The sequence below is a fragment of the Maylandia zebra genome, linkage group LG20 (assembly GCF_041146795.1).
Source record: "Maylandia zebra isolate NMK-2024a linkage group LG20, Mzebra_GT3a, whole genome shotgun sequence".
Lineage (NCBI taxonomy): Eukaryota > Metazoa > Chordata > Actinopteri > Cichliformes > Cichlidae > Maylandia > Maylandia zebra.
This window is the reverse complement of record NC_135186.1, coordinates 32,811,730-32,827,462: the sequence shown is the minus strand read 5'-3', so window position 1 is coordinate 32,827,462 and position 15,733 is coordinate 32,811,730. Positions and strand designations below refer to the sequence as shown.

General features: G+C 41.5%; 1 protein-coding gene across 4 annotated transcripts in view; it reads right to left on the bottom strand.

Moving 5' to 3' along the window:
* spryd3 (SPRY domain containing 3) overlaps positions 1 to 15,733 on the bottom strand; it is a 78,120-nt gene that overhangs the window by 4,148 nt on the left and 58,239 nt on the right. For all 4 annotated transcript variants that reach the window (XM_004560247.3, XM_076878158.1, XM_012921614.4 and 1 more), the window contains 2 exons: positions 7,873 to 7,992; positions 6,526 to 6,674 (listed from right to left, as the gene is read on the bottom strand). In XM_004560247.3, the coding sequence (XP_004560304.1) occupies positions 6,526 to 6,674; positions 7,873 to 7,992 (269 nt within the window). The remainder of the gene's footprint in view (positions 1 to 6,525; positions 6,675 to 7,872; positions 7,993 to 15,733) is intronic.

Genomic DNA, 15,733 nt, shown 5'->3' with positions numbered 1-15,733 from the left:
GCCGTGTTACACACGAATATGAAAGTAATCATTGTGAGGCAAGTCGCTGCGGTTTCTGCTGTTGTAAGTAATATAAAATAATGACCGAGATCCCGCTGCGAAGTGCGCTCCGTGAAGAGCTGCCAGAAAATAAATGGGTTAAAGGTACCTCGAGGAGTTTTTTGAACGCTGAGGAGAGATTATTTTCTCCTCAGGAATGTTTTCTAACGGTTCTCTCTTGGTTCACACTGCTCGACTGATCAACAGGTGGCGCTAATGCAGCAAGGAAAGCATCAATGTGCCATCATTTCTCTATAATCTCATCCTGAAGGATGTCTTAATTCCTTAGATGCACTCAGAGGGGAGAGGAACCAAAACAGAACACGACCATCATCGAGATGGTGTACTGAGATGGAGTCGCAGGTTAGAGGTTGAGCAGCCAGATTCATACAACACAAACGAGGGACAAAGAGGACGTTTTGGTGGGACAACGTGAGACGTGCTGTTACGGTTCCAGGGCTTTTTGCAGGAGTTTCTTGTGTGATGGTGGAGACTACAGGAAATGAGGAACACCTGGCAAGTGCTCGGGGCTCAAATCACACCCCGTCTCCGCTCCTGTGACGGTGTCTGTGCCGTCTACTGCCGCAGCACCACTGTTTTCTTGATTTGGTTTTGCACATACATCTCCTCCATGCACCGCCTTACACCGCTGACCAGATGTTTACACATCATGATTGTTGCTAGGTTTAATAAACCTTTGGTAATCCTTATTAAAAAAGACAACGAGTCTAACAAAAAAATAAAAATTCTTTGGATACAGGGAAAACGTAAACGTTTGTACCCAGAAACAAAAACTGACATATTAGATGCTTTAACTATTTAACAGACTTGCATTTATGCCATAGTGATGCTCCTCCTTGAAGTGAGCATCATTTATCTTGATGAAAAAGCCTTGTTGTTGCCAGATGTGAGAGGGGAATTAACAAACTCCTTTGAGCTCATAAGATAGCAACAGCAACTTTAAATAACCACTTGTTAGTACCATTTCTAATCGTGCAACATACTGATCCTTAAGCTGTTTTGCTACAGCAGCAGAAGACCACGCAGGGTGTACTCCTGTCAACTGAGAACAGGAATCTAAGGCAACAGTTCACACAGGCTCACAAAAAGTAGACAACAGAAACATCACCTGGTCTGATGAGCCTTGATTTCTGCATTTGGATGGATGGGTCAGAATTTGGCAAAAGCAACATGAAATCAATCCTGCCTCTTATCAGCGGTTCAGGCTGATGCTGTAATGGTGGAGACACCACAGCCGACCTGAACGTTGTTGCATTCCATCATGACCACAGCGTACCCATCGTCTGCGTCTACTTCCTGCAGGATGATGTATTACAAAGCTCGGGACAATGAGTTCACTATACTCAGATGGCCTCCGCAGTCACCAGTTCTCAATCCAATACAGCACATTTGAGATGTGGTAGAATGGGAGATTCGCATCATGGATGTGCAACCAAACAAAACTGCAGCATCTGCGTGACGTTATCATGTCTGTATGGACCAACATCTCCCAGGAATGCATGAAGAATTGGGGCAGCTTTGAAAGGACAACCTGACGAGATTTACGCAACAAAGTGGCAGATGAGTGTATTTCTGGGTCTTTTCTGTCTCTTAGTCGTCTTTGCGCCACCCATTTCTAGTAAAATGTGTTCAAACTTTTAAAAATAGAACCAATCAAAATGTGGGACATTTTTTCTGTATCAATCCCACATAAAATGGGACATTGAGTCACGAACAGGAGAGTGAAGGGCAGAGGAGACGAGGAGGATTACATTCGAGAAGAAAATACAGGACATATGCTTTAACTCTTATAATATGTAAACCTGCTCTGCATTTTTTAAGCTTCACGGATATACACGCTGAAGTCCTCGGGGTAGGTTTTAACAAAATATGCACAGAAATTTCTGTTTATAAGAGTTCACCAACAATCAACAATCCAAAACACTACACATGATTTGTGCCTCGGTTACTTAAAGAAAATTCTCCAAAGCTGTATTCAATTATTATACAGAGACAAGAATAGCCTGAGGGTCTGAAAAGTGCACCTAATGTATATTTAAATAAACTTGCATTCTTTCCAGTGGCCAGCAGGTGGTGACTCTTCTAGTGGCAAAAAGAAGTTTGTGTAGTCTTAATTCTCATTTGCTTTATGGGTTTGTTAAACACTTTGCTGAAATTTTTGTGGTCTCAATCACTAGTTCACTTCCCCCACCGCTCCACGTATTTATTCCCCTTGTTTCACCTCCTTTTTTTCCATCTCATTGTCCGCTACCCAAAAACTGAGAGCCACTGATTTATGCTAAATTAGAGTGATTCCCAGATGGCAAGCAGGGCCGCCAGGGCTGATAGCAAAATGTAAAGAAGTCGCACACACACAATAAAAAGCAATCTATATGTTATTTTCATGGACTTGAATACTCATTTTTTGTGACTCTGGATATATTTCAATTGGAAGCATATTTTGTGTCTGTAGCACATATGATGTTCAGACTATTCACCAGGGAAAAGTCAGCTAAGCAAGGAAGCAGCTCTTTAAAGAAGTGGCAGCTGCCATTTTTACCTTTTTTTAAAAAAAAAAACCTAACTGATACGGCTCGAGCAGGGGCTGCTGTGATTTTGCCTTTGTGGGTGTGTCTTCAACTCTTCCCAGCCTTAGGTGCCACCTTTCTGTGTAGCTGATTCTCCTCAGCAATTAGGCCAGAGTACTCAAGGCCAGGGAGGGGAGCGCTCCGGTGCCAAGGACACAGGAAGGGAATAGCACTTATGTGGGTTCCAGCACATGTGTGGATTCCGGGCAACGAGAGGTCGAACAAACTGGTAAAAGTCACGATCAAAAAAGCTCACACAGAATTAAATATTAAATTATCCATAAGGACAAAGATGGAGAGTGTCAACTTAACTGGGACAGCAGTACAACAGGGAGGAATTTATACTCAGTGCAAAATAAAATTTTTGTAATATCAAGAAACATAGTGATCAATAGAAGAGTCAAACTCGTAATTAGCAGACTCTGGACTGGACATAGAGACTACTTTATTCATGATAAGAAAACATCAGTAAAGCATTTTTTCATTATGAAGCAAATTCATTAAAGAAAAGAAAGAAATGTTATGGAAAGAGAGATTAGGTCAAAAACACAATGTAGAAAGTCTACTGAAGTGGACGGCAGAGTTATTATAGTTTTGTATTTTGTAGTTTTGTATATTGAAGAAAACCAGTGAAGATCTGTCTTATAGACATCCAAAGCCTCAATCACAAGATCCATCAATCCCCAATTAGTTTGTAATAACAAAAATCAGAAATCCCAGAACATTTCCTCTATAATTTTAGTTTTTTTTATTTGTATTTTCAAGTTCACAAAACTGTTTCAGTTTTTTTTTTTCCAACGGTCTAGTTTAGTAGTTTAGTTTAACCATAATAACTTTGGCAGGGCGGCAGTGGTTCAGGAGGAGCTGTAATACTGAGCAACCTCAAAATAGCAGAGAAGTGGAGAATCCTTCATTTTTGGTGACAACCACCAAAGAAGAGGAGGCAGCAATGCACCAAAAGAAGACAAAGAAGGTCGTGGCGAGGAAGGTGGCAATAAAGAAAAGGCCCCACAGGAGGCAGCTCAATCACTCGCCTCAGAGTTGAGAAAAGCTTTCATTTTACTGACCTTTCATGGTTTTTGGAGAACAAGAGCCAATTTACTTTAAAGGAATTGCACTACCCACACCCATCCACACTTATTAGGGGCCCGGGTCAAAGGGGGAGCAGCCTGAGCACAGAAGCCCAGCTAATCTTTCAAGTGTGCCCTTGGTCTAACCCGGGCCTTCTCCAGGTAGGACATGCCCAAACGACCTCAACTGAGTCCTTTTGATGTTTAGGAGTAGCGGTTCTATTCTTAGCCTCTCTCTGCTTGCATGTCTAAACTCCTTACCCCATCTCTAAGAGATAGGCCAACCAACCTAAGAAGAAAGCCTATTTCCTCAACTTGTATCCACCATCTCATTCTTTCGGTCACTACCTAGCCTTTTCCTCAGCCGGAAAAAGGATGAAGTGCCCGGGTCGTGGACGAGTTGCTTTCCGACTGGAGGATTTTAAGTACCTCGGTTTCTTGTAAATAGAAAAAAGAAAATCAATATTTGCAGTGGCCACCATCTAATTTATAATCAGTTATCTTCAATATAGACGAGCATTTTTCAGTGTATAAGAGGGTAGGTTGTTTGTTCCTCTAGCATCTTGGAGAGTTTGTCACAACTCTTCTGAAGTTTTAGTTTGTCTCAGCATTTTCTGCGTCTTCATGTAATCCATTTGGAGCCAAACTATCTGCTGCAGCTCTCTCTGCCTCTCGTGATGCTGCCAAAAGATCGATTTTTATGACTCGGGATCTGCACTTACATAAGGAATTTGGGACAGGAAGTCCTGCCACAAGTCTAGCTAGTGAGAGGTCATGCGTTATCTCAAAGATGGTCACCACCTCAGTGTTCACATTTACACATTCAGTTGGTTTCCCATAGTGGCTGGTTGACATGTGAAATCAGACGCAAACAAGTATATACCGCCTTCTTAATTCCCAGAATCAACATTAATTTAGATCTTACTGCAACAATGCTGACTTTGGATACTTGTTCAGACTTCTATGGTTCTTGCTGGCAAGTGGAAAACATCATAGCTGTGATAAATCATGTATAGCAGCATGAATGCTCAGGCAATCACAGGCACAATACCAAGCTTTTGCAGCAGAGCTCATGATCTAAAAACTCCTCCCAGCACCCACGGTCATCTTCCATTACTGTACTTAAGGATGTCTGCAGGTATAAACAAGTTCAATTTAACACTTTAGGGCATTTAAGAGCAAACTTGAGAAGAAAATACAGAAGTGGAAAAAGAAAGTGGAAAATATACTCTGTACAAGTACACGCATGGATGTGAGATAAAAGTAAAAAGGGTAAATTACAATATTTGTAAGAACGTAATATGAAATGTTTATTGATTGTTTATTAAAGTGAAGCGAAAAACTGTAAAAGCACTAAATGAGCCCGTTGTTCCATTGAATTGCAGGCTCAAATCAAGCTAGTTAATGTCTATGTGCAAAGGTCTTGACCTGTACTTCATTTATTATTTGTTTAACCAGGAAGTGAAACTCTTTGGATTAATAATCTCTTTTGCAAGAATTTAATGGGCTGATAGAGGCAGCTTTAACCTAACATGTTAGTCAATAGTCGGAGAAACCAGAGCACGAGAAGTGCTCCTCAAAGATCCCAAAAACTTGATTCTGTTCATCTGGACGTAGGAGAAACATTTCGTCACTCATCCAAGTGACTTCTTCAGTGTCAGCTGACTGCAGGTTTCCCCAACCTTATAAACAGTACATTCGCTCAATGACTGAAACTAGCACCACTGACGAACAACGGGCTGTGAGGTCAGTTTTGATATGCAAATTGTCATGACCACTGATCAACAACCACAGATTAATGGCATATGAAATACTCCTGAAACACGGAGACACATTTTCTCTAAACATTGTCTCTGTGGCTTTTAAACCCCAAAACACACTGTACCAAAAATTGGTCCACCCCAAGGATCGGGTCCCCCCGACACAAACAGCGTAGCATAGAGTACGCTGTTAAGTGCCAGGAGAATTGCCGTGATTTATACATCGGGGAAACCAAACAACCTCTGGCTAAGCGGATGGCACTACACAGAAGAGCTACCTCGTCAGGCCAGGACTCTGCAGTCTATTTACACCTACAGGACAGTGGACACTCTGAGCGCACACATCATGGACAGGGAGGAACGCTGGTTTGAGCGGAGAGTCAAGGAAAAGGGAAAGACCATCTCTGAATCGAGGAGTGGGCCTAAGGGTACATCTTTTGCCATCTTACAATGCTGTGATTGCAGCCATTCCCCAACTCATGGCCATTGGTCAATTGTCATTGATCAGTGGCTGTTGATCAAAGGTCATGACAATTTGCATATTAATGATCAAGAAACTGACCTCACAGCCCATTCTTCGTCAGTGGTGCTAGTTTCAGTCATTGAGCAAATGTACTGTTTATAAGGTTGGGGAAACCTGCAGTCAGCTCAGACTGAATGAGTGATAAAACATTTCTCCCACTGCAAACGCTACTTCCAGATGAACAGAATCAATTTTTGGGATTCCCTTACCTGGATGATTGAGCATGCATCAAGACTCCTCAAAGAAGAGCTCTAAAAACACTTCAATCACCCAAACCTCGGTACAATCCTCGGGGATGTTACTACTTAAACTGCTCCAAAAGGTACCGGAAAAAAACGCGAAAGCTTTTTGTTGCACCTGCATCAGCACAGAGCTCTGCTATTCTATCTGTTCTTCACAAGAAGTATCACTGGGGTTCATTAACCAAGGGCAGCACTGAATATCCCCCCCGCCCCAGGCCAAAGACCCTGAACACACATACCTCACCTTACATATATACAGCAAAAATTAAACAAGGTTGTGTTGTGTTTAAAACTGTTCCTCACCGTGACCTTCCTGCCCTCCTGTTCCTGTTCTCCCGCCTCCTCTCCATCCTCCCCCTCCTCCTCCTCCGCCTCGTCATTCAGGTACAGAACATTCTGGACGCTGGCGTGACCTGGGCGGATGTCCAGTCGATCCCAGTCATCTGTGTCCCCTGACGACAAAGCACACACTGTGGGGTTAAGAAGAGGCTGCAGCTTGCTGTACTTCACAGTCATTCCCTAATAAAACCTAAGGTCAGGTAACACAGTGTGATGAGACAGATATGGTTAGATGACATAAGCTGCTGTCTGAGGCCACTTGTAAGTTTGAACATTATTTCTTTCACGTGCAACACATTCCTTAATAGCAGTAAATACAAAAATCCTGGGAAACTGAACAAAATGTAAATAAAAATTAAATGCAAAGTTTAGAAAAAAGAATAATTTGATATTTTTTACATGAAAATGGTACAGTAAGAAGAACTGAGAATATAACAAAATATAGAAGTTGTAAAACTAATAACAGCAGAAATCTTATAATGTTTGAAATTAAATTGCAAAAGATCAACAGTGTGATAGGGTGCAAAAACAGACACAAAGAGGGGTTCACCATTCAAACCTGTGTGGGAAAATAATCTAATATGGGATTTCATCAGCAGCAGTTCATAATATCATTAAAAGATTCAGTCAACATGAATCTCTGTCTGCCAAACAGTTACACTAACTGGCTGAGATCCTGAGCCCCTTAAAGCAGCGGTCCCCAACCCCCGGGCCGCGGACCAGTACCGGTCCGTGAGTCGTTTGGTACCGGGCCACGAGAGTAGAGGCTCAGGTGTGAAATGTATGGTTTTCAGGGTTTTTATCAGTTTTCAGCGTTATTTTGTTATCGTTTTTATCGTTAACGCGGTTTTCCTGGGTCTTTTCACGTGTGTTATGAATAAATCTTCTTTTTTTCGGTACCGGTACTAGTTTTATTTTGTTGTATTTATCCGCGATACCTTAAAGGCCGGTCTGTGAAAATATTGTCGGGCATAAACCGGTCAGTGGCGCAAAAAAGGTTGGAGACCGCTGCCTTAAAACATCAAAAACAGATCTGATTCTGTAGTGGCAATAAGTGCATTTGTTCGTGCATTCTGTTACCTAAAAAATGCACGAAATTGGAATGTTTAAGACTGGAACAGGTACACGACTGTGAACCAGTCGCCTTCTGCACGCCTGATTCTTGCCCTTAAGAAATACTGTCAAGCAATTGTTTCACTAGTTTATTTAAATAACCAGCTTAGATGACGGCATCGATACAATCACGGAGGTGTGTTCAGGACAAACAAACCTCTTTAATGAGTCACAGTGTAATTGCAGCTTTCCTCTCACCTTCCCCGTCCAGGATGTAGTCTCGTGGGAACATGATGCCGCAGCCCATGATGTCACCTTTGAAGCAGCGAGGACCAAAAGCATCTCCGACTCCGCTGCCGTGAAAGATCTTTCCATCATCTATGAGAGAGTGAGAGAAATAAACTGTAAGCTATCCATTTAACCAGTTTATTAAGAATTTGTTCCTCTGTTTATTTGTGCTCAGGATTTCTGCAGGATTAATTACACTGAACTTTTTTTTCAAACCACAATCATTATGACAAATTATGAAAGCATGACGTGAAACCAGCACCAACAATACAGCCTATAATTATTTCTTACATAATATTCTAGCAGTTTCCTGCAGTATCCAGCACTTTCTAAACATTTAAATAAATTAACGTGACTCGAACCGTGACGGGTAACTCATTAAAAAGCAATAAATACTGCACAATCACTTAAATCTAAGCAAAAAACTGACACTAGTAGCAGCAGGAGTAATAGTAGCAAAGGAACTTTTAGCGTCTCTGGCTTTGTTACTCCAACCCTTAAACATGCAAGCTGCAGCTTGTAACATGATTTTAGCTTCCTTCACACACCAGACAAGTTTAAGTAACCCAAAGAAACAACCACTAATGAGCATACATGAGCACTTGCTCTCAAATGTATCTCCAACTTTCACTTGTGGACACCGCCACAGTTTGCAATCCCTTGTAAATAACTTTTGTGTGACGCATCCTGACAGGGCTGACTGCAGCAGTTCATTGGTGAAATGCTTTTAATTTGTAGGTGTTTAATGAAGAAGTATTTGTAACATAGGCAACAAAGTTTCAAGCTGTAAGGCTGAACTTGAGTGAACTGGACCGCAGTGTTTCTTTTAATGTGTTTACCACAGAGGCCAACGTGTGTACATCCAGCGTAGCGCTAACATACAGGACATCCTGACATTCCAGCAGGATGATGACGTGTAAAGGCGGAAAAAAAACCAGCCACTACTAAAAACACTTTTCTCAAAAGAAGGGGGAAAAAAGGCATCAACAACATCTAAAGGAAATCACCAAAACAACACACACTACAGTTTCGAGCGACAATGGAAAAACGGGGCAAAAGAAAAACATTGCAGAGGTAGCCTGCAGACAAGCTTTCCTCAAGTGAAGCGGCGTGGCTGCTGCTGGTAAATATTTATGGAGTTGTCATGGGACCCGTCCCCGGCTCAGGATACTGTTTAAACAATCTCTATCTGAGCACCGGGAGGCAGACAGAGACACTGTATCATTACGGCTCCCATGCGGGCCCTTGTCACAACACCACACACTAGGCAAACAGTGGAGCCACGCCGGCATGAGGCGCAGCACAGCTAAAAATAGACGAGCAGGGCTTTGGAGAGCGACAAGGACTGGCGCTAGAGGTGAGCTCGGGTGTGCAAGTCCAGGTTTGGGGCCCACGGTTGGAGCTAGCTGACTGGGAGAGGAAAGGTAGGAAGAGCCTGGCAGAGCATCAAGGGCTGTGGCTGGAGGGATGTTTCCTACAGCAAATTATATATTCTTGCTCACAGTTTGCTGGCAGTTAGTAGATTTGCTATTGCACATCCACAAGAAACATAAAAAAATAATGGAACTGCAGCAGACGCCAAGATATCATAATCTGGATACTTGTGAACTTTATGTGGATGTGTTGTAAGGACAAACATGTTGAAATAAAACAATGAACTCGGCTGGGCGCCATTTGGAAAAATTCTGACTTTCAAAGTCATCGGATCCCAGTGTAACTGCAGCCATTTAAGTTCAAAAATCTACCCAGTGAATTTAAGCATCTCCTCATAATTATCATGAAGGTTTAACAAAAGCAGCCCCATAAATCAACACTCACACCTTTCTCATATCCTCAGTCCAGTTCTTCTCCATAGAGTCTTACACCTGTGTAACAATCGTTGACCTGTGACACACCTTAAGGTCAAGGTCACTGAGACTCATACCCGTGTGGTATGAATTTGAAACTCCTACGTCATCTCATTCTCAAGTTATTGCATTCATAAACTTGGATGTCCACGCTGCCTGGCCACCCGCCCGCCCAGCAGAGTGATGGCAAAACCCCATGAGGCTTTTACGGCTGTAGTGTAAAAACCATAATCAACATGACCATCACTCTTACTATATTTTCCACATATTTGCCCCCCAAAAAGCTCTGCTGCAAAAAATACAGGTGCTCAAAAGTACTGCAATCAGAATTAGTTACTGTGAGCAAATTTAAAGGCTCTGGTTGTTCAGGTAACCATTAAACGCATTTACTGTCCCCTCATTTGCCAACCAGCTGCACCCATTGGTAGTTCATCAAACTCTTGGAATGAAAAGTTGAACCTACTTTGCGTCATCAGCAGTTATGTCACATGACCTTGGTTGAAGCCGCTCAATGTCACTGAGTTTGTTTGCACCTTACTTTCGCTGCATGGAGTAAACCACTATTTATTTTACTGGCCATAACAAACGTCTTTTTCCGTGGTCTGTGGTCGCTTGTACTGTGTGTCATTGTATTTGTGTGACTGTTTACGTTTGTCATTGTTAAAAGATCTTTTCATCAGGTCACTCTTGAAAAAGTGACTTTTACACAGATAAAAATAATAAAAATAATAGACATATAACTATTACCTATATTTGCCCATATTAGTGTTCAGTTTTTCAGGTATCTGATATTTCTTATTGACCTCTGAAGTGACTGTTGATGTTTTTTGTTTTTCCTTTCTTCAGCTATGAGGTTCAATTTCCTGCGGGATCTGCACACGGGCAACTCTATTGATGGCCTGATGAATGATAAAATGCTTTTTGGTTTCACTAAAACTAACGATGCTCACATCCCTTTTATTGGCCTTTAATATATTTGCTTTTAACCAGTTCAAAGCTAATTTATGGTGGGTGTAAGTGGAAGTTAATGACCCTTAAAGGGGACCTCATCTGCTCATTTCCAGTTCCATGTTTTTATTCCTGGATTCTTAAAGAGTAGCTTTGGATGATTCACGGTTCAAAATGATTATTTATTTTATAGCGGGCCTTTCACTGCATCTGCTGTGTTTTAGTGCAAAAGAGGATGAAAACTGCTATACTGGAAAGGGGAAAAAAGGGCTGGAAAATAGGCAGTTTAAAATTAGCATAGAGGTGTTGACCAAGGAAGCTAAACGAAGCAGCAGATTGGTGATGCTGTTAAACTGGAAGTCTTGATAATAGATTTAGACTGTCAGTAGCTGTCATCACCACCAGGTGTTATATCTACAGCAAGAGCAACAAGAGGGTGAAAAATGGATCTGGGCTCAGGGTTTGGCGCTGGGCCCTCAGAAGGAGAGCTCAGGCTCTGTGGCTCCTGAGCGACTAAGAGCGCCTGGCTGACGACCGAGACCAGCTGGGAAGAGAAAAACTTTCTGGTAACACTAGAGTTTGCCCGGAAAAGAGCGGGCTTCCCTGCCCAGGGAACAATGACTTCACTGATTCCAAAAACATGAAAAATTAAACCTAAATATTTATGTTCTTTCGTGATCCCACACATGCATGTGCACATGCTGCTAAAAATGTACTTCAAATTCCATTTGCAGGTGCCGTGTGGGTTTATCACAAACAAAATGCGATAAGCCCACATGGCATCTGCCGTGTGTTAAAACCGCATGGCAGATGCCGTGTGATGATGATATATGATATGACATACATCCTGGGTTCATTTTCCAGTGAGGCCCCAGTTGATGCATATGTGAACAATATACTTCCTTGGTTAGAGAAACTGCACAATTAAGCAATACAGGCAGGGCTGCAGAGTCTCTGCACCAGTGAAGCTATGGTATACCTTGGTGGTTGATGGCAAATGTTCTCAAAGAAATAAGACTTAAAGTAAAGTTTCCATCAGGTAACTCCCCTGTTACGGTCTGGTCCAGATCTGAGGCAGAGGAAGCCTCAGAGGGATGTACAGCTCAGCTGATGGTTTGGTGAGCTGTTGGATTACCTGGATCCAAACTGAGCACCCATGGCAACCTACCAAATCACACTTTTTAATCATGCTGCCAGGAATTTATAAGATAGTGACAGGCTCTAGGATGGTCTTGCCACTTCCTGCTGTGTTTCAAACAGGTGCCTGCAAGTCAGTAGCTTTCAAAGCTTTCGATTTGGTCATTCACAGGTGTCAATATGTGGACCACAGAGTGTTATACTGCATATGCTATAACACAATAACAACAGCATATCAGCTTTTCAACTATTAATACTGTAGTGAAAGAACTGTAGCTCAAGGTTTTTTATAACCAACCAAAACTAAACCAAAAATTAAAAAACGAACCTGTTAGGCTCTATCCACACATTTTCATCCACTTAAATACAGGGAGTGCAGAATTATTAGGCAAGTTGTGTTTTTGAGGAATAATTTTATTATTGAACAACAACCATGTTCTCAATGAACCCAAAAAACTCATTAATATCAAAGCTGAATGTTTTTGGAAGTAGTTTTTAGTTTGTTTTTAGTTTTAGCTATTTTAGGGGGATATCTGTGTGTGCAGGTGACTATTACTGTGCATAATTATTAGGCAACTTAACAAAAAACAAATATATACCCATTTCAATTATTTATTTTTACCAGTGAAACCAATATAACATCTCCACATTCACAAATATACATTTCTGACATTCAAAAACAAAACAAAAACAAATCAGCGACCAATATAGCCACCTTTCTTTGCAAGGACACTCAAAAGCCTGCCATCCATGGATTCTGTCAGTGTTTTGATCTGTTCACCATCAACATTGCGTGCAGCAGCAACCACAGCCTCCCAGACACTGTTCAGAGAGGTGTACTGTTTTCCCTCCTTGTAAATCTCACATTTGATGATGGACCACAGGTTCTCAATGGGGTTCAGATCAGGTGAACAAGGAGGCCATGTCATTAGTTTTTCTTCTTTTATACCCTTTCTTGCCAGCCACGCTGTGGAGTACTTGGACGCGTGTGATGGAGCATTGTCCTGCATGAAAACCATGTTTTTCTTGAAGGATGCAGACTTCTTCCTGTACCACTGCTTGAAGAAGGTGTCTTCCAGAAACTGGCAGTAGGACTGGGAGTTGAGCTTGACTCCATCCTCAACCCGAAAAGGCCCCACAAGCTCATCTTTGATGATACCAGCCCAAACCAGTACTCCACCTCCACCTTGCTGGCGTCTGAGTCGGACTGGAGCTCTCTGCCCTTTACCAATCCAGCCACGGGCCCATCCATCTGGCCCATCAAGACTCACTCTCATTTCATCAGTCCATAAAACCTTAGAAAAACCAGTCGTGAGATATTTCTTGGCCCAGTCTTGACGTTTCAGCTTGTGTGTCTTGTTCAGTGGTGGTCGTCTTTCAGCCTTTCTTACCTTGGCCATGTCTCTGAGTATTGGACACCTTGTGCTTTTGGGCACTCCAGTGATGTTGCAGCTCTGAAATATGGCCAAACTGGTGGCAAGTGGCATCTTGGCAGCTGCACGCTTGACTTTTCTCAGTTCATGGGCAGTTATTTTGTGCCTTGGTTTTTCCACACGCTTCTTGCGACCCTGTTGACTATTTTGAATGAAACGCTTGATTGTTCGATGATCACGCTTCAGAAGCTTTGCAATTTTGAGACTGCTGCATCCCTCTGCAAGATATCTCACTATTTTTGACTTTTCTGAGCCTGTCAAGTCCTTCTTTTGACCCATTTTGCCAAAAGAAAGGACGTTGCCTAATAATTATGCACACCTGATATAGGGTGTTGATGTCATTAGACCACACCCCTTCTCATTACAGAGATGCACATCACCTAATATGCTTAATTGGTAGTAGGCTTTCGAGCCTATACAGCTTGTAGTAAGACAACATGCATGAAGAGGATGATGTGGACAAAATATTCATTTGCCTAATAATTCTGCACTCCCTGTAGTTAATCATAAGGAGAAAGGTGGGGCACAGTTTGGACCAGTCTATTACAGGGCTAAAATATGATGGTAGCCCAGATTCTTTGACAAGAAGTGTGATTAATGAGCAAAAGAACCATTTTTTGAGTATGAAAAGTACAAGATATATGTCATAGCCCCATTTCTATGCCCTACTGTACACCTTAATGTACAGCAAAGTCCAATAACAACAGTCAGTTGATGATCTGATGTTCTCGTTTTCCTTGTGAATATAACAGTGTGAGTTGTGGATGTGGATTCTTATCATGAAGGTATTTTCTAGATCTTTCCTTCACTGCATAGCTGCTATTGCATAACTGTTATGTACTTCATGTACACTTATTATCAGATCAGTTTAGGCAGTTGTGGCTCAGGAAGTAGAGCACGTTGCTGTCTTACCATAAGGCTGGTGGCTCAATCTCCAGTTCCACAAGCCTGAGTCCTCTTTGGGTAGGATACCCAACTCCAAATGAGTCCTCAAAGGTATAAAATAAAGAGCCGTATACAAGATACAAAGTAAGTACCCACCTACTGTACACAACAATCATCTATTAAACCATTAATAACCAATGTACAGTTAACAGGAGATATTATTTGGTGGTGAGAGTCTCAACTCCACATGTTGCATCATCTCTAAAGCACCCCCAACATGGGACATGCTCTCATGGCTACAACTGCGAGTGTCACCGGTGGCTGGAGGCTCTCCCAGTTGGCATTTGGTGAGAAACTAATAAAAACTAAAAATCTCACAGAAACTACAGCTAATGATGTAAAGTGACAAAGTCCACATAAAGACAAAGCTGTGTGTGAAGGGATCAAACATGGGACTTTTACCAATGAGTCTGGGTTTTGTGTCCCATGTGAATCTAAAAGTGAGCGTGGAGTTTTTATTTTTAGACTTACTGGACTTATTATTTTAAAAAAATCTGTTGCCAAATGAGTATGGTTAGGTTTAGGTAAAAAAAAAAAACTGCTTGGTTAGGCTTAAGCACGAATACTACTTGGATTTGTTTAGGAAAAGTTCATGGGTTTGCATTAAAATAGACTCTTTCACAATCTTACCCATGTATTAAAAAGCCTTTCTGGCTTGGCTTTCAGGCAGAAAGCCCTGAAGGCAAAATTCTCCCACGTGTGGTGTTTCTTCCCAATCGGCAAAGCTATGACATTGCAAAACGTGATCAGTCAGTTCCAGTGACGATGCTGTAGCAACGCTGTTGTTGACACCGTTGTAGGGACAACATCAACACCAGCACATCTTCAGGTGTTTCTACGATATATAGTGGTACTAATGTGATGTTTAATATTTTGGTGGTTTTTAAGCTGATTAATGGATCAAGATTTAAACAAATATTTTCATTTTTTAGGTTACCTTTTCAAATACTATGTGGCTAAATCTTTTCCAGTTTGACTCTCTCTGGGTTTTGGTTGGAAAAAGAAAGAATTTGGAAAATTTTCAATATTTATGACATTTTACACACGAAGTAAAACAACATCTGAAAAAAGTGGATGATATGTGGTGGGTTAAAATTAGTCATGGCCGCATGAACATAATGCAGATACTGTACATGCGCAAACATGCTGGAAGGTTGACTGAGGAATATAATCCCCTTACAGCCAAAAACCATGAGTCAGTCAATTAATTAGTTCAAGCACTTTGAGAGAAAGATGGCAACAACTTTAATAATCCCCTGACTGAGCAAATGACTATTCTGCTTTTCCTAATTTTCTTTAAAATGTATAATGTTACAATGGTAGATGGTAATACTAAGCATAACAACTCTTTAAGGCTCAGTTTTCAGGTAATATTCTGGTCTTGGATCTCTATGATCTCACAGATGGGTTCTCCCTAATATTTAATGGGGTCATTCCATCTCAAATCATCAAAGTTTTTAGAGTATTATCTGTTCAACCATCTCTGATGAGCCTAAAAATGTTATTGTCCTACGTTTAAAC